This window comes from Antechinus flavipes, chromosome 5 (genome assembly GCF_016432865.1).
Source record: "Antechinus flavipes isolate AdamAnt ecotype Samford, QLD, Australia chromosome 5, AdamAnt_v2, whole genome shotgun sequence".
In the NCBI taxonomy this organism is placed as follows: Eukaryota; Metazoa; Chordata; class Mammalia; order Dasyuromorphia; family Dasyuridae; genus Antechinus; species Antechinus flavipes.
The window spans coordinates 174,768,228-174,786,740 of record NC_067402.1 but is presented as its reverse complement, the minus strand read 5'-3'; the positions used below and the strand labels follow the sequence as shown (position 1 = coordinate 174,786,740).

Below are 18,513 nucleotides of genomic sequence, written 5' to 3'. Positions count from 1 at the left end.
TGGACACTGTCTTCCAGGAAATTATCAAAGAGAACTGCCCAGAAGTCATAGGAACAGAGGAAAAAATAAACATTGAAAGGATTCATCGATCACCCACTGAAAGGGATCCTAAAATCAAAACACCAAGGAATATAGTGGCCAAATGCCAGAACCCTCAGGTGAAAGAAAAAATATTGCAAGCGGCTAGAAAAACCCAATTCAAGTATCAAGGAGCCACAATAAGGATCACCCAGGATCTGGCAGCATCCACATTAAAAGATCGAAGGGCCTGGAATATGATATTCCGAAAGGCTAAGGAACTTGGTATGCAACCAAAAATAACTTACCCAGCGAGAATGAGCATCTTTTTCCAGGGAAGAAGATGGACATTCAACGAAGTAAGCGAATTTCATCTATTTCTGATGAAAAAACCAGAACTTAACAAAAAGTTTGATCTACAAATATAGAACTCAAGAGAAATCTAAAAAGGTAAAGATTAATCTTGGGAACTATATTTTGACTATATAGATGTATAAAGAATACATGTATACCTTGTTCTAGAAATTGATGTGGAAAGGACATTGTACCAGAAAAAGGGTAAAGTGGGGGTAGTACATCTCATGAAGAGGCATAGGAAACCTATTATATCTGAGAGAAAGAATGGAGGGGGATGAATATAGTGGGTATCTTACTGCCTTCAGAATTGGCTTTAAGTGAAAAATCTTAAGACATATTCAATCTATGGTGAAACTTCTCCCATCTCATTGAAAAGTGAGAAGGGAAAAGTGGAAAGGGAAGGAATAAGCTAAGGGGAAGGGAATACGGGAACTGGGAGGGAAAGGGGTAAGATAGGGGGAGGAACTCTAAGGAGGGGGGAGGGATACTAAAAAGGGAGGGCTGTGAGAAGCAAGGGGTGCTCACAAGCTTAATACTTGGAAGGGGGGGAAAGGGGAAAGAAGGGAGGAAAGCATAAACCGGGGTTAACAAGATGGCAAGTAATACAGAATTGGTCATTCTAACCATAAACGTGAACGGGGTAAACTCCCCCATAAAGAGAAAGCGGTTAGCAGAATGGATTAAAAGCCAGAATCCTACAATATGTTGTTTACAGGAAACACACCTGAAGCGGGAGATACATGCAGGTTAAAGGTAAAAGGTTGGAGCAAAATCTACTATGCTTCAGGTGAAGTCAAAAAAGCAGGGGTAGCCATCCTGATCTCAGATCAAGCTAAAGCAAAAATTGACCTAATTAAAAGAGATAAGGAAGGACACTATATCTTGCTAAAGGGTAGTATGGATAATGAAGCACTATCTATATTAAACATATATGCACCAAGTGGGGTAGCATCTAAATTCTTAAAAGAGAAACTAAGAGAGCTGCAAGAAGAAATAGACAGTAAAACTATAATAGTGGGAGATCTTAACCTTGCACTCTCAGAATTAGATAAATCAAACCAGAAAATAAATAAGAAAGAAGTCAAAGAGGTAAACAGAATACTAGAAAAGCTAGATATGATAGATCTCTGGAGAAAATGTAATGGAGACAGAAAGGAATACACTTTCTTTTCAGCAGTTCATGGAACCTATACAAAAATTGACCATATATTAGGACATAAAAACCTCAAACTCAAATGTAGTAAGGCAGAAATAGTAAATGCATCCTTTTCAGACCACGATGCAATGAAATTACATTCAACAAAAAAGCAGGGGGAAGTAGACCAAAAAATAATTGGAAACTAAATAATCTCATACTAAAGAATGATTGGGTAAAACAGCAAATCATAGACATAATTAATAACTTCACCCAAGAAAACGATAATAATGAGACATCATACCAAAATGTATGGGATGCAGCCAAAGCGGTAATAAGGGGAAATTTCATATCTCTAGAGGCCTATTTGTATAAAATAGAGAAAGAGAAGGTCAATGAATTGGGTTTGCAATTAAAAATGCTAGAAAAGGAACAAATTAAAAACCCCCAGTCAAACACTAAACTTGAAATTCTAAAAGTAAAAGGTGAGATCAATAAAATTGAAAGTAAAAAAACTATTGAATTGATTAATAAAACTAAGAGTTGGTTCTATGAAAAAACCAACAAAATAGACAAACCCTTAGTAAATCTGATTAAAAAAAGGAAAGAGGAAAATCAAATTGTTAGTCTTAAAAATGAAAAGGGAGAACTCACCACTAACGAAGAGGAAATTAGAGCAATAATTAGGAGTTACTTTGCCCAACTTTATGCCAATAAATTCGACAACTTAAATGAAATAGAAAAATACCTCCAAAAATACAGCTTGCCCAAACTAACAGAGGAAGAAGTAAATATCCTAAACAGTCCCATCTCAGAAAAAGAAATAGAACAAACTATCAATCAACTCCCTAAGAAAAAATCCCCAGGACCAGATGGATTTACATGTGAATTCTACCAAACATTTAAAGAACAATTAACTCCAATGTTATATAAACTATTTGAAAAAATAGGGATTGAAGGAGTCCTACCAAACTCCTTTTATGACACAGATATGGTACTGATACCTAAACCAGGTAGGCTGAAAACAGAGAAAGAAAATTATAGACCAATCTCCTAATGAATATTGATGCTAAAATCTTAAATAAAATATTAGCAAAAAGATTACAGAAAATTGTCACCAGGATAATACACTATGACCAAGTAGGATTTATACCAGGAATGCAGGGCTGGTTCAATATTAGGAAAACTATTAACATAATTGACTATATCAATAACCAAACAAACAAAAACCACATGATCATCTCAATAGATGCAGAAAAAGCATTTGATAAAATCCAACATCCATTCCTAATAAAAACACTTGAGAGCATAGGAATAAATGGACTTTTCCTTAAAATAGTCAGGAGCATATATTTAAAACCATCAGTAAGCATCATATGCAATGGGGAAAAACTGGAACCTTTCCCAGTAAGATCTGGAGTGAAGCAAGGTTGCCCACTATCACCATTATTATTTAATATCGTATTAGAAACACTAGCCTCGGCAATAAGAGTCGAGAAAGATATAAAAGGAATTAGAGTAGGCAATGAGGAAACCAAACTATCACTCTTTGCAGATGATATGATGGTATACCTAGAGAACCCCAGAGATTCTACCAAAAAGCTATTGGAAATAATTCATAATTTTAGCAAAGTAGCTGGCTACAAAATAAATCCCCATAAATCCTCAGCATTTTTATACATCACCAACAAAACCCAACAGCAAGAGATACAAAGAGAAATTCCATTCAGAATAACTGTTGATACCATAAAATATTTGGGAATCTATCTACCAAAGGAAAGTCAGGAATTATATGAGCAAAATTATAAAAAAGTCTCCACACAAATAAAGTCAGACTTAAATAATTGGAAAAATATTAAGTGCTCTTGGATCGGCCGAGCGAACATAATAAAGATGACAATACTCCCTAAACTAATCTATTTATTTAGTGCTATACCAATCAGACTTCCAAGAAAATATTTTATTGATCTAGAAAAAATAACAACAAAATTCATATGGAACAATAAAAAGTCGAGAATCTCAAGGGAATTAATGAAAAAAAAATCAAATGAAGGTGGCCTAGCTGTACCTGATCTAAAATTATATTATAAAGCAGCAGTCACCAAAACCATTTGGTATTGGCTAAGAAATAGATTAGTGGATCAGTGGAAAAGGCTAGGCTCACAAGACAGAATAGTCAACTATAGCAATCTAGTGTTTGACAAACCCAAAGCCCCTAACTTCTGGGAAAAGAATTCATTATTTGATAAAAACTGCTGGGATAATTGGAAATTAGTATGGCAGAAATTAGGCATGGACCCACACTTAACACCATATACCAAGATAAGATCAAAATGGATCTATGACCTAGGCATAAAGAACGAGACTATAAATAAATTAGAGGAACATAGAATAGTTTATCTCTCAGACTTGTGGAGGAGAAAGAAATTTGTGACCAAAGATGAACTAGAGACCATTACTGATCACAGAATAGAAAATTTCGATTACATCAAATTAAAAAGCCCTTGTACAAATAAAACTAATGCAAACAAGATTAGAAGGGAAGCGACAAACTGGGAAAACATTTTCACAGTTAAAGGTTCTGATAAAGGCCTCATTTCCAAAATATATAGAGAACTGACTCAAATTTATAAGAAATCAAGCCATTCTCCAATTGATAAATGGTCAAAGGATATGAACAGACAATTTTCAGAGGATGAGATTGAAACTATTACCACTCATATGAAAGAGTGTTCCAAATCATTATTGATCAGAGAAATGCAAATTAAGACAACTCTGAGATACCACTACACACCTGTCAGATTGGCTAAGATGACAGGAAAAAATAATGATGAATGTTGGAGGGGATGCGGGAAAACTGGGACACTAATGCATTGTTGGTGGAGTTGTGAACGAATCCAACCATTCTGGAGAGCAATCTGGAATTATGCCCAAAAAATTATCAAAATGTGCATATCCTTTGATCCAGCAGTGTTTCTATTGGGCTTATATCCCAAAGAAATACTAAAGAAGGGAAAGGGACCTGTATGTGCCAAAATGTTTGTAGCAGCCCTGTTTGTAGTGGCTAGAAACTGGAAAATGAATGGATGCCCATCAATTGGAGAATGGCTGGGTAAATTGTGGTATATGAATGTTATGGAATATTATTGTTCTGTAAGAAATGACCAGCAGGATGAATACAGAGAGGCTTGGAGAGACCTACATGAACTGATGCTAAGTGAAATGAGCAGAACCAGGAGATCATTATACACTTCGACAACGATATTGTATGAGGACATATTTTGATGGAAGTGGATTTCTTTGACAAAGAGACCTGAGTTTCAATTGATAAATGACGGACAAAAGCAGCTACACCCAAAGAAAGAACACTGGGAAACGAATGTGAACTATCTGCATTTTTGTTTCTCTTCCCGGATTATTTATACCTTCTGAATCCAATTCTCCCTATGCAACAAGAGAACTGTTCGGTTCTGCAAACATATATTGTATCTAGGATATACTGCAACATATCCAACATATAAAGGACTGCTTGCCATCTAGGGGAGGGGGTGGAGGGAGGGAGGGGAAAAAAAAATCGGAACAGAAATGAGTGTAAATATAATGTAATTATTAAATAAAAAAATTAAAAAAAAAAAAAAAACAAAATAATACATTTCTCTGTAAAGTTGTTGAATACAAGGAAAGCCAAATCACACAAGAACACAAAGAAAGCTCATAATATTATTTACAGTTCTTAATTTAGCAAAGACATTTGGGTAATAGATTCCAAAGGCTAGAAACAATCACTTACCTTATAGGATTGGTGGAAAATATATAAAACTAAGAATCTACTGAAACATCAAAAACACTTGAATTCCATGAAATTTAACTAACAGTGGTTTACTTTTTTGAGATATGAACTTATTTACAACTATGTATTTATAAAATAAATCACTTAGCAAAATGGTAGCAAGTAAACTGTTAATATGGCTCCATTTGAAATAGATAAATAAAACCAAAACCAAAGTTAATTGCACAAAAAGTTAAAAATGTCACTTTTAAGTTATGTCTAAAATGCACCATAACCCAGACAAAGAAAATTAATAAAATCATAAGTGAACATTGAGAAATAATGAAAATTAATAAATACTTTTCTTACCTCACCCTTGTAAAGTACATCAGAAACTGGACAAACAATACAAGCTGTACCACAGCCAAACATCTCTTTTACTCTGTTTTCTTTTAGGCCAATTATTAGGTCATTCATAGTAAGATATCTCTCAGTCACTTTAAATTCATCCTGTTTAGGAGATTGAAAATATTTTTTTAGCAGACATGAGATTTCTAATCTTGTTTCTATCCATGAACATTTTTTAAACTCAGATGTGAAAAGTAATTATTTTATATAATCTTTATAAGATAAATTGGGAAAAGTGTGGGGATATTTTTTAATGAAGAAATTGTACTTTATATATAGTAAAGAACCACTCTAAAGAAGTCCTCTTATCAAGAGTCAGATGTCATTTGCATGACCCTTTTTTCCTCAGAAAAAAAAAAATTAGTAGTACTAGAACTGTACTAGAAATTATATTGCCAAGAAAATCTAAATGAGATCATGAAAAATCAGATAGGACTGAAAATAACTGAAAAACAAATAGAGTAAATAATAGAGTAGTATCTTGCATTCTCTACATCTTTTTTTACATGTCAGTAAATTATTCTACTTACTGAGGACATAAAATGCAACAAAATCCATTTTATCTCCACCACCATAATTTCCTGAAGTAATTTTATCACAAAGGAAAATTACAGCTATGGTAAACCAGATGGAGAATTAAGCAATTTCTCTGATACTTATGACTCTTCAAATGTCTCCAAAATAAGAATTGTGTACAAAACATAGAGAAAATTATGGAATTATTTCTAGATTTTAAGCCATCAAAAGCTCTAATGAGGTATTAAAGGAAGATGATAATCACTGTAAGTTTTTCACAGCAAATAAGAAGATAAAATATGAAGACAATTTGATTTTGATGCAATGGATAGAGCAATGGTCTGAAGTTAGGAAGACCTGAGTTCAAATGTGGCCTTTCAGACATTTACTAGCTGTGTGACCCTGGGCAAGTCCCTTAACCTGTTAGCTTCAGTTTTCTCAACTGTAAAATGGGGATAATAATAACGCATACCTTCCAGGGTGGTTATAGATCAACTGAAATAATATTTCTTTTTTTAAAAAGCATTTAGCACATGGCCTAGTACATAGTAAGCATTATTCCCTTTCCTGTGTTCCTGCTCCTCCTAATTCACTTATTCGGTTGTTTCCAACAATATTTTTAAAAAACTATTTAAAACTAAATTTCTATTTTCTTCTCCATTTTGAACAGTGACAGACCTAATTGGCTATTGTGAGAACACAAAGAATCTTGCTGAAAAGTTCAATAATAAGTAAGGAAAAATTGTTTAATATTTAATAGAGATTTCTTTTGAATTCTTCACAATTTTTTCAATTCTAACTCCTGTTAAGTAATTGCTTAAAAATCACCACATGCTTTGGGTTATTGGGTACCAAAAAATCAATGACTTTTTTTAAACAAAATATCAAAATGGAAAAAAAATTGAAGCCACTAATATCATGAAAGAAAAAATAAGAAATTTCAGCTCTTAAATTCAAGAAGGGAAATATATTATGTCACAGGTAGATTGACTGAGCTGAATGAGAAAGAAGGACAGGGAAAGTATGTCTGCCAATAAAATTATGCTTATTTGTAAATTTCAGTTTATCTCAGCCTGCAATTGTAATTATGTTTTTTTTCCCCCAACCATGAGTTTACAAAGGTCTTTAATAAAAGGAAAGGAAAGGGGAAAAAAAAAAAAAAACTAAACCTGTCCAGAAAATCAGCCAAGCCAATTAAAAACAAGCTGAGTTCTGTGTTGTGGAAAATACACACATGCGAAACCGTCTTCCTTCTGCCCACCCTTATTTGTCTTTGGACCAATTCCTCTGGCTGATGAGGGCTTGTAACTCCCTGCCTCCCCCTACCCCTAGAGAAACCCTGGAGTTTCATGTCTCCCTATTTCAAAATAACTTTTAAAACAAATTACACCTAAGGAATATTTTTTAAAAAGCTTCCCCCATAATAACCTACTTTTTATGCTAGCAAATCATTAGGATTGTAGAGATTTTCCACTTGCAACTTGTCATCAAACCTTCTGTATGTGGTTGATTTTTTTTTAATACAACACAAATTATCGAGTGTCAAAAACACATTTTTCCAACTCTAAACATATTTAGGACAGGGCAAGCTGTTTGAAATTATACCAACAGTTTGCAAATGTCATGGCCAACGTGCCAGCCAGCATGTGGCAGTTGGGTCTTGTCTACTTCAGGGGTTTGTAGAATTATTTATAGCACATTTCCTCTATTTCAAAAATCTCTGCCAGAGAAACTGTTAGCACTCTTCTAAAAAAAAAATCCCTGTTTATAAACATGTTTCTTATTAACACTGCTTGACCACAGTATGGACAAAGCCTATCCATGTCCCTTGGAAACTATTTTACTACATGAGTCAAAGCTCCATCCAAATTTTCTTGTCAGACAACCATTTCATTCAACATTTTCATCATGAGTTCCTCACAACATTGTTCCCAATACAAAATGTTTTAATCTGTTCACTAGTTTTGTACAGATGAACATTAGAATACTATAAACAATTTTGGAGTTCGGGGATTTATTTTGTGGAACATTCTAACTTAAAAATAAAGTTGAAGTCATGGGAATCCACTTGTAATAAGATATATTAATAATTAATTGATCAGTGAGTAAACATTTTATCACTATTAAGTACATAGATAACTTCTATTATCTTTCAGAAACAGGAAATATGAATATAGCTGGAAGCAAAAGTTTTTATTCCTGCTTAGCATGGAAAAAAATATTCCATTGTATTATACAATGTTTAGAAAGTAAAACTGAGTCTTTTTCTTTAAATTTTAATAGCCTTTTATTTACAGAGTTATGGATAACTTTACAGCATTGACAATTGCCAAACCTCTTGTTCCAATTTTTCCTCTCCTTCCTCCCACCCCTCCCCCAGATGGCAGGGTAACCAGTAGATAAAACTGAGTCTTTAAATAAAAATTTTATAACATGTTTGAGAATGGAGTTTTCCTTTTTTTTTTTTTTTTTTTTTTTTTTTGATTATGAGAGCCTGCCTAACAGGTTTCTCTCAATCCTTTGGAAAGAATTATACTTATTTGATGAATCTGCCAAGACAGTACTTTTAAACAAGCTCTTCTTATTCACATTAAGATTGAAAGAAGAGATAAGATTAGTTGGAACCACAGAGTATTATTTCAACACCACCCTGGGCTTATATCCAGTGCTGTTTATCTCATGACAAGTTGCAAGTGGAAAATCTCTACAATTACAAAAATTGTTAATGGCAAAATAACCAACCCATTTCCTTGCCAGATCCAGTATACTTTGCCTTGTCACTCCTGGAAGAATGATACCATCTAGTGGTGGAGTTGCTAGTTCATCCTCTGTAACAGAATAATAATGATAATTAAAAGAGAGGGTACTTTTCAAATATAAAAATATACATTAGAAATAGTAAGCATAAACTTCAACTTCAGTAACAATAATTAGACCTTAACCAATTTTAGCAACCAATTAAGATTCAGGAAAGATGTTGTTATCATCTTTCCATTATAAGGTTTTCCAAATCACTCAAATGACAGATAAATCCATGAGAAAAAAAATAAAAAGACAACTTATTTAATTGCCATCAGTTTGCTATTGGCCCAGAGAAAGATAACAGCTTTCCCCACAAAATGATCTGAGAAGACACAAACTATCCTAACAAAGAATAGTACAGCCAGGGAAGAACTTGAGCTATGTTGAATCTAATATTTTAAAAAGTATTACTCATTGAATTTTCCTTTAAATGATACACAATGGATCATCCTTCTCTAGTTCATGCGTGACAAATGAGGATACTGGTCAATTTCTATGATTATATTGACTGGATTCTGCCATCCAATTTCTCTTCTTCATGAGTGAAAATCTACTTATTAGTTTTTATAAGATACACATATGCCACAAATTCATTCATCTATTCTACAAAGGGATATTAAACATCTAATATGTGCAAGACTATACTGACATTCCTTCTCAGTTTTTAAGAGAATTCACATGAGAACCTTTCAAGAGTACATATAATTTCTCTCCAGCAAAATTTCTGTTTCTAAGAGTGGGTGCCATACCATAAGCATCCTACTGATCCTCACTCTCTACAAAGAAGAACAGAGCATCAGAACTAAGACAGAGATGAAAATCTCACTGTTATACTACAAAATTATGTCATTTTTGTTGACTTAATCTATTGTTTTTAGTTTATTGGATTACAGTTCTATAAGATTAGGGAGAGTTTCAGTAACTTGCCATAGGGCCCTAAATTATTTTTTAAAAAATTATCAATAAAGGTATAGTTGCATCCTTATCAAAATTTTTAGATGACACAAAGCTGGAAAGGATAGCTTATATAATAGATGACAAGTCAGGATCCCCTAAAAATATTTACAAGATTGAACACTGTACTGAATTGTATAAAATAAAATTTAATTGGGTAGTATGTAAAGTCTTGAATTTGGGTTCAAAAAACCAATTTCATAAGTTCAAGATAGGAAAGGTATGACAAATAGAAGAGTTTGTCTAAAAACAAGATGGAGGGTTTTTGCTATATGAGTCCAGTGAGAAAATAGTGTGGTTATCATCTTCCAAAAAACTAAAAACTTGAGTTTATTAAATTAAATAAAAAGAGGTATAGCTGTCATGAATAAAGAGTTGATATCCATACTATAGGGCAGCTAAAAGGAATATGGATAGAATTCTAGGCCTGGAGTCATGGTGACTCATCTTCCTTGTTCAAGTCTGGCCTCAGACATCTACTACCTGTGTGACCCTGGGCAAGTTACTTAACTTATTTGCCTCACTATAAAATGAGCTGGAGACGGAAAATGACAAATCACTCCAATATCTTTGGATATCAAGAAAACCCCACATAAGGTCATAAAGAGGGAGACATGATTGAACAACTAATAACATAATCCACACTATGCACAACACTGGTCAAATCATATTTACAGTAAAATGTCCTGATTACTGCATTTTTTAGAAGAAAGCAAGAGACCCTTGAAAGAAAGAAATTATGATGATGAAGGACCTTGAATTCATGCCATTTATGAAGATTTATTAAAGGAACTTAAGATGTTTAGCCTGGAAAAAAAAAAAAGACCTAACGAAGCTGTGCTTACTATATTCAAGTATTTTAAGAGAAGTCTTATGAAAGAGGTATAAAACTTGTTCTCTTTGGCTCCTGAGAGCAGAACTAAAAATGACTGGTGTAAACTGCCAAGAAATAAATTAAGGTTTAATGTAAGGAAAACAAATGTGTTGTTGTTCAGTCATTTTCAGTCTTGTCCAGCTGTCTGTGACCCTACATGATATTTTCTTGGCAAAGGTACTGAAGTAGTCTTCTCTGGTTCACTTTACAGATGAGGAAATGAAGCAAACAGAGTTAGATGACTTGTCCACAGCTAGTAAGTGTGTGAGTCCAAAATGGAATTCAGGGAGACAGCTCCCTGACTCCAGGTCTAGTACCCTACTGTACCACCTAGCTGCTTTCCCAGCAATTAGAACTATTAAAAAGTTAGGGGGGCAGCAAGATGATGCAGTGGATAAAGCACTAGCCCTGAAGTCAGGAGGACCTGAGTTCAAATCTGACCTCATACATTTAATACTTGCTAGCTATGTGACTGTGGGCAAATCACTTAGCCCCAACTGCCTCAGCAGGAAAAAAAAAAAAAAAAAAAAAAAGGAATAGGCTGCATCAGAAGGTAGTACATTCTCCTTCCTTGAAAAGCCCGAAGAAAAGGCTGGCTAGCCATTTACTGTTTGTGCTTTGATGTGGATTCTTCTTTCCAGTTTCAACTACATGATCTTTCAATCCTGAAATTTTATAATTCTATTATATAAAGCAAAGAGAAGATACAGCCCCTTGTTTTAAGAAAGAGGCAGGTGAATAAGTCAAGTATATACTTGCAAAATTATTTAAGTGAATTTATAAAGCAGTTTAGTAGTAAAAGTAGTATAAAATGAATTCATGTGTGATGATGAAACATAGAGAAGAAATAAATTTTTGAAAGTCCTTCAAATCCTATAATTGCAGAGTTGAATTATAAACTCATATTTAAAGGTCACTTAGTCCAACCCCCCTCATTTTATAAAAAGAGAAATCAAAGAGTAAATAAGTCAAGTGATTTGTGTAAGGACATACTGAAAGTGTCAGAGCCAGGCCTAAAGACCAAGTCTCCAGCTTTTCAGTTCAGTGTTCTTTCTACAATCTTATGCTACCTCTAATATGTCTATCTCTACTGAAAGCTGTTTTTCTAGGTGTTTCCTCTTTATTTATCCAGATAACTGTTTGATCTTTTACTTCTGTGAGTACGTGTAAGAAAAGACAAGAATTGTGACTATTTTCATCTTCTTTGAGAGTGTAGAGAAAGATTTGGAGATCAAGCAAAGAAAAAGACGAGTTCTGGGGAGTTTGCTAATGAGTAAATAATAGATGAATTGAGAACAGTTAAAGATAGACAATAAAGGGATGAGTCCTGAATTCTCCCAAGCTTCCGTATGTATTATATAAATACTTGAAAAAATATTTTGCTCAAGTAAGAAGTTTTCATATCCAAGATAACTAACTCAGATGTGTTTTTTTTTTTAAGGGATAAGGTCTGTTAAAGAACAAAGCTTGGGTGTTTGCTTGCTTGTTTTTGTTTTGTTTTACCTTTTATCTCCCACTAAAAATAGCTTTACTGGCAAGAAGAGAACCAACATCCCCTAGGCAATCATTTTATTTTAGCTCTTCTTGTTTCATCTTTTTCAATCATAGACCAGATAGAGGATCATGGGTTAAAACCCAGACGAGGCCTTGGAAGTAACCTTGTCTAATTCCTTCTTTTTATAAGGAGACTTAGACAAGGAAAGTTAAAGAACTTCCCCAATATCACAGAAATGGTGTGTGGTAGAGCCAGGATGTCCATGCAAGTCCTTTGACACAATTCAGCTCATTTGTAGTTTCATTTGGTTTCATTTTTTCCCTAATGCTGAAATGAGCACCCACCTACATGGAATCTAAAGAAAACAAGATCACGAAGTGTATAAACTGTCTGCTTTATAAAATACATCCTTTGCACAGTATCCTACCCATTAGCCTAAGGTCAATAAACAGAACATCTGCTCCCCTGGGTGCCAGACAGAGATGACGACATGAAAACATTTGGGTGAGAAATATTCATTTTCCTCTGCAACCACAAACATGTTTACTGGAGTCAGAATGAGCTCCATATGGCCTCAGATTATCCAACACAAGAAAAGCAGAATGTAAGCCCACAAATTCGGCTCGCTTTTGACAGAAAAATCATGTTTAGGAACTGGATTATCTAGAAGCAGTACAACAACAGAAGACCTATTCTTTACCAAATGGGACATTGCTATAGTTAAGAGAATTATAATGATCATAATTTTTAAAAGTATGTAAGCACCAAATAGTTCACTGGGGATATATAAAAGAGAACCACAGTTTGTTTCTGTGTTTTAGGTATTTAAAACTAAATAGTTTTACTAGAAAAGGACTCCAAAAATTACTGTAATAGACCCAAGGTCTTCTGCAAATCAACAAGTGGCTGGGGGGGGGGGGGGGGGGGGGGGGGGGGGGGGGGGGGGAGGGAGGGGAAAAGGGAAATGAAGGGAAAAAAGTATCAAATATAATTTATATTACAATTACAATTATAATTTAGTGCTTATAAAATATACAAAGTAATCCTGATTAACAACATTGAGTGGGAAGAACCTGAAACCATATCCTCAACCCTTGTGATTTCCTTATCTTTAAAGAGCTAGCTCAGTATGGATAAAGGAACAAAGAATACTCTATCAACTGTTCCACATAGCTTTCTTTTAAAGGTGTAACCAAAAAAGTTACACAATTGTGGTCAAAAAAGAACCAGAGAGTTTGGGTGGACTATAAATTTAGTATAAGCCCTGAGAGTAACCACATTGAAAATCCCTGGGTGATGTATTTTAAATATCTTTCCTGCCAAGACTAGAATAAAATTCACTTTGCCAATGCTGGTAAAAACTACTAAAATAAGACCTAGTACTGATTCATATTTATAGGAACCATCTTTCTGGAGCCAAATGACACAGAAGTAATCAGAGGCAGCACATCTGCTTAATGCAACAAACATTTCAGATTTAATGGTGAAACCAGAACTAGGTCTTTAAACTATTAAATATTTCTTAAAGTAAGATTTCCCATTTCCTAGTTCTATTGCTCACTACCATGAAACAAATAGGCTAATAGCTTAAATCAGACTTGAAAAAAAGTTTTCAAAATTAGTACTTCAAATGTCTGTTATTTCATAGGTGTGAATATTTACTATGCTGAAAGTTGAGGGATAGTGATAAAGAATGAGAAAGTGAAAAAAAGGGAGGGGAAGAGGAAAGAAAGGAAGGAAGGAACAGAAGGGAGAAGATGGAGAAAAGAGGGAAGGAAAGGAAGAAAGGGAAGTGAAAGGAAGCATAAAGAGGCAACAATAATTGAAAAAATATTCACAAAAGGAGAATCACAAGAAGACACATTGTAATGTTATTACTACTCTATTAAGTTTATTATATACATAAAAATAAGCTAAATTCATGGTTCTATATAAGCAATCATCTTTTTTGGTCTTCTTTGCATACTTAAATTTATATGTTTATTGATGATTGCTAAAATCTTGAGGAAAAAAGTTAAATATGCTTCCTTTATTGGCTTCCAATTATTTACTAGTAAATGAATTTGTGAATTTTGTTTCTAAAAATATCCATCACTTAAAAACCAACTATCTGATGAGCAACCTCTATGAATATGGCTTTGTATGATTTTCCATAACTGGACCCATTCCATCAGACTGTCCAGTACAGCCTTCAAATACCTAGGGTCACTTACATATTGAGAAGTAGAAATTTACTGTCAAACAAAAGAGAAAGGGCATTTGGAAGAATATTCAGATTCTCTAATCCATTCAATAATTGCTTTTAGGCAGCAGGGTGATTCTGGTTTGCTCATTTATTTTCAAGAACCAGGGTCTTTAATTCATGTTTCCAATTGAAAATGCCCTTATAACACTTACTGACTTGAGATCCTAACCTAAACTCCTCTGTGTCCAATAGGTTCTCTTCCAAATCACAGAATCTCAGAGTCTAAAGGGATCCCAACAGCTAACTAATCCAATCTTACAATAACAGCTGCCATGAATCTCTTCTATAACAAACTTAAAAGTATTTCTCAAGGCTTTGTTTTAAGACACCTTAATTATTACCATCATTGTTACTTAATTGTATTACAAGTACAATATTTTCTAAATTCCATCCACTTTGCCCTCTAAGATCAAACAGAACAAGTCTTATGCCTATTCCATTTAGCAGATCTTCAAATACTTGTTCTTATGTTCCTTTTCAGTCTTGTCTTCTCTTCCTTAGGTTAAACTTTTCCAATTCTATCATTTTTGGTATGGACTTAAAGCATTTCATCATCTTCTGGGTAGTCTCCATCAATACATCACCCAGAACTGTATACAATGTGACAAATGCAATCTGACCAGGGCAGAGTACTGCAAGAACATTAATTAGTCAACAAGCATTTATAAAATAGCTATTGTGTACATGGCACTATGACAATAAATACAAAACAACAACAACAACAACAACAAAAATAGTCCCTTTCTTAATGAGTTTACAGGAATACATCACCTTTCTAGTGCTAAATATTATAATAACTTGATTAAGATAGTCAAACAAAAATTGCAGTTCTGGGGGTGGGGGAGGGTTAAAGACTGACACATGCAAAAAAAATTAGCTTCAAGATTCATAATAATAAATATACAATTTTGTAGAAAGCAAGAAAATTCCTATAATATAAGAAAAAATGAAAAAACAAAAACTCCCCTGTGGGAACAATATTTGCACTTATATAGAGAGCTGTAAATGTTCTGTAGCAGACTCAATTTGTATGGCACCTTCCTAATTCAGACTAGAGTTAACACCTACTTGTGTTGGGTTAACACAAGCATTCATAGGGAGAGATATTCATTATCAAATGAAGGAATTTAAATGGATAGGAATACTGTCTTTCATTTTAAAAATTTACTGAATTCAGGGATACTGAGTTCATTTTAAGGAATGTGGTGAATAGTCCTGATTTAGACATCCAACTAAAAGGATAAAATCTTTTCTTTCCCTAAATATATTAGTTTCTTTGGTCAATTAAATAATGGTATGGGATAGTGAAGAGATTAAGTTGAAATTTTCATGGTGATCATAAAGTAGTGTTATTGTGAATACTGACAGATGTTATAGTAAGAACTTCTCTAGAATCAATTCATAAAACACCCATTAGTATTAATCTAACTAAGCCCTTCACTGATCTCATGAGAGTTTTATGAACTAAGAACAGAAAACAGTTGAATCTAATGTTATTACCGCCATCTTCATTTATCCAATATAGGAAAAGGTTCATGGTTCCCACTTCAGTTATCTGATGATCTTCTCCATAGAGCCAAAGAACTTGTTGACATCCTTGTTGCAATGCTTCATTTTGGGCAAAAATGGAGGCACCATAATTGCTGATTGAAAAGAAAAAAAAATATCATTTAATGATAATGATTTTCTTTCCCTATGTGTACCCTCTAAAATTCATAATTTCCATTATTTTTGGTAAATACATCCATTGTATTTCTGAAGCTTAAATTTTCCCAAATATGGTTTTCATATTACTGATGCACATGTTAGATTAAAAATATCTTTACTCAGATAGATATTCTACTGAATACTATGAGAGACTTTTTTAGTCTTCTTCCCTTATTTTCTTTTTCCCCAAGGAGATGAAAATAAATGGCAATAAAATTTCTCAAAAGTTCAAGAGATGTCCATAAAAGTTCAAATGCTCTTTATCAATATGGTTTGACACATATACAAAGTCATTATTCTGAGCATCAAATCCACTCTAGCTTACATTAAGGACTAAAGAATTCTGCATCTTTCTTTAAGATGCAGAGTCCAGAAGAATAAACAGACAAAAAACAAGGTCTTCAAGTGATCAACAACATACCCACCTTTTTATTTAGTTTGAAAGACACTAAGTAGCTACATAATATTTCCTTTAAAGTTCATATATCTTATTAAAATATACTGCATTATTTGTCTTTATGTTTTTTCAGTAATTGATTTATATAAATACTTAAACTAGATACAGTATTAGACCATTTCCTTTTAAGATTCCATTTTTTAAAGTAAATATCCTGAAATCAGACTTTCTACATAGACAAAATTAAGTATCACTTTAAATTATTTAAAAAGAAAAGAATTACTCATGTAACCTTTAATATATTGAACATCACTGTAAAGATATTTCACTATATAATCCTCACTTCAAAGGAAAAGAATTTAACATTTATAGTGTTATAAGGCACTGTACAGAGTAAATTTAAAACAAAGCTTCCTTGAGGTTAGGAAACCTCTCTGAGATTAAAGAACCTCAAAATCTTCACCTTCTTCAATATGTCCATTGAAAGGTATTTTATTGTATTTATTATTTCCTAGTAAGCTGACTACCTTAGCTCAGTTTTTTCATTTGCTCAAATTCTCTCTTGGGTGTTAATTATGCTTTTTGTTCATGGAGTTATTAACTTGTTTTTGATCCCTTTCATGTGTTTTCTACGTTTGTGATAATAACATGTCACTTTAAAAGAGAAAAAAAGATCTAGCAGTTAAAAAAAAAAAAAAAACTAATTGAAAAGCTTCCTGAGTGGAACAATTATAACTGAATTCCATGGAAAATTAAGGAAGGGAAGGAATCAAATAGCTTAGCACCAAAAACTGAAAGTCAACTGAATTAGCAAGGGAAAAAATGATTTCTCCACTGCCTTAAAATACATGAAATTGATTCTCTAATATATATATATATATATATATATAATATATATATATATACACATATATATGTATATTTGCTGAGGCATTTGGGGTTAGGTGCCTTGCCCAGGGTCATACAACTAGGAAATGTTGTGTCTGATTTGAACTCAGGTCCTTCTGACTTCAGGGCTGGTGCTCTAACCACTGTATCTAGCTGCCCTTCTACTGTATTTTTAAAAGCAGAGATGAGTATCTAAGAATCCATTTCAATAATGCAAACTTTTTATGTAAGAATGGCTCACATTTTCAAAGGTCATCAACAGGTAGTTTTTAGAAGAAGAAATCAAAGCAATATGTAGATATTGAGAAAAAAATACTCTAAATCATTAGTGATTAGAAAAATGCAAATTTATCTGAAATACCATCTTATACCTATCAGACTGACTAAAATGATAGAAGGGGGAAAACACAAATATTGGAGGGGCTGTATAAAGATTGTTCTACTGTTGGTAGAACTATGAAGTGATGCACCCATTTTGGAGAACAATTTGGAATTAGGCCCAAAGAGTTATAAAATTGTATATATCCTTTGACCCAGCAATGTCACTATTAGCTCGGGGTCCCAAGGTTATCAGAGAAAAAGGAAAATAATTTCTATGTTCTAAAATATTTATAGCATCTTTCTTTGTGTGGCAAAGAAGTAAGGGAATGCCCAACAACTGAGGAATGTTGAACCAGCCATGATATATTACTACAATACTACAATGCTGTAAGACAGCAGATTGATATTAGAAAGACATTGAAAGGTTTACATGAAATAATGCAAAGAATGAATAGAACCAAGAGAATGTTATATATGTTAGGACCAATAATGTCCAAATATTAGTTGTGAATGACTAAGCTATTTTGAGTAATATGAATATTCAAATTAAGTACAAAGAATTCATAAAAAAATATATTCACTATCAGAGAAAGAACTGCTACATGGAAGTATGTATTATGTGGTTCC

The 18,513-nt window shown here is 33.3% G+C and overlaps 1 protein-coding gene across 5 annotated transcripts in view; it reads right to left on the bottom strand.

Annotated features, from left to right (window-relative positions):
- The window catches only part of BCAT1 (branched chain amino acid transaminase 1), a 122,306-nt gene that overhangs the window by 34,996 nt on the left and 68,797 nt on the right, over window positions 1-18,513 (bottom strand). For all 5 annotated transcript variants that reach the window (XM_051961307.1, XM_051961310.1, XM_051961309.1 and 2 more), the window contains exons 7-9: window positions 16,074-16,216; window positions 8,946-9,031; window positions 5,649-5,789 (exon numbers count right to left, since the gene is read on the bottom strand). In XM_051961307.1, coding sequence (XP_051817267.1) covers window positions 5,649-5,789; window positions 8,946-9,031; window positions 16,074-16,216 — 370 coding nt within the window. The remainder of the gene's footprint in view (window positions 1-5,648; window positions 5,790-8,945; window positions 9,032-16,073; window positions 16,217-18,513) is intronic.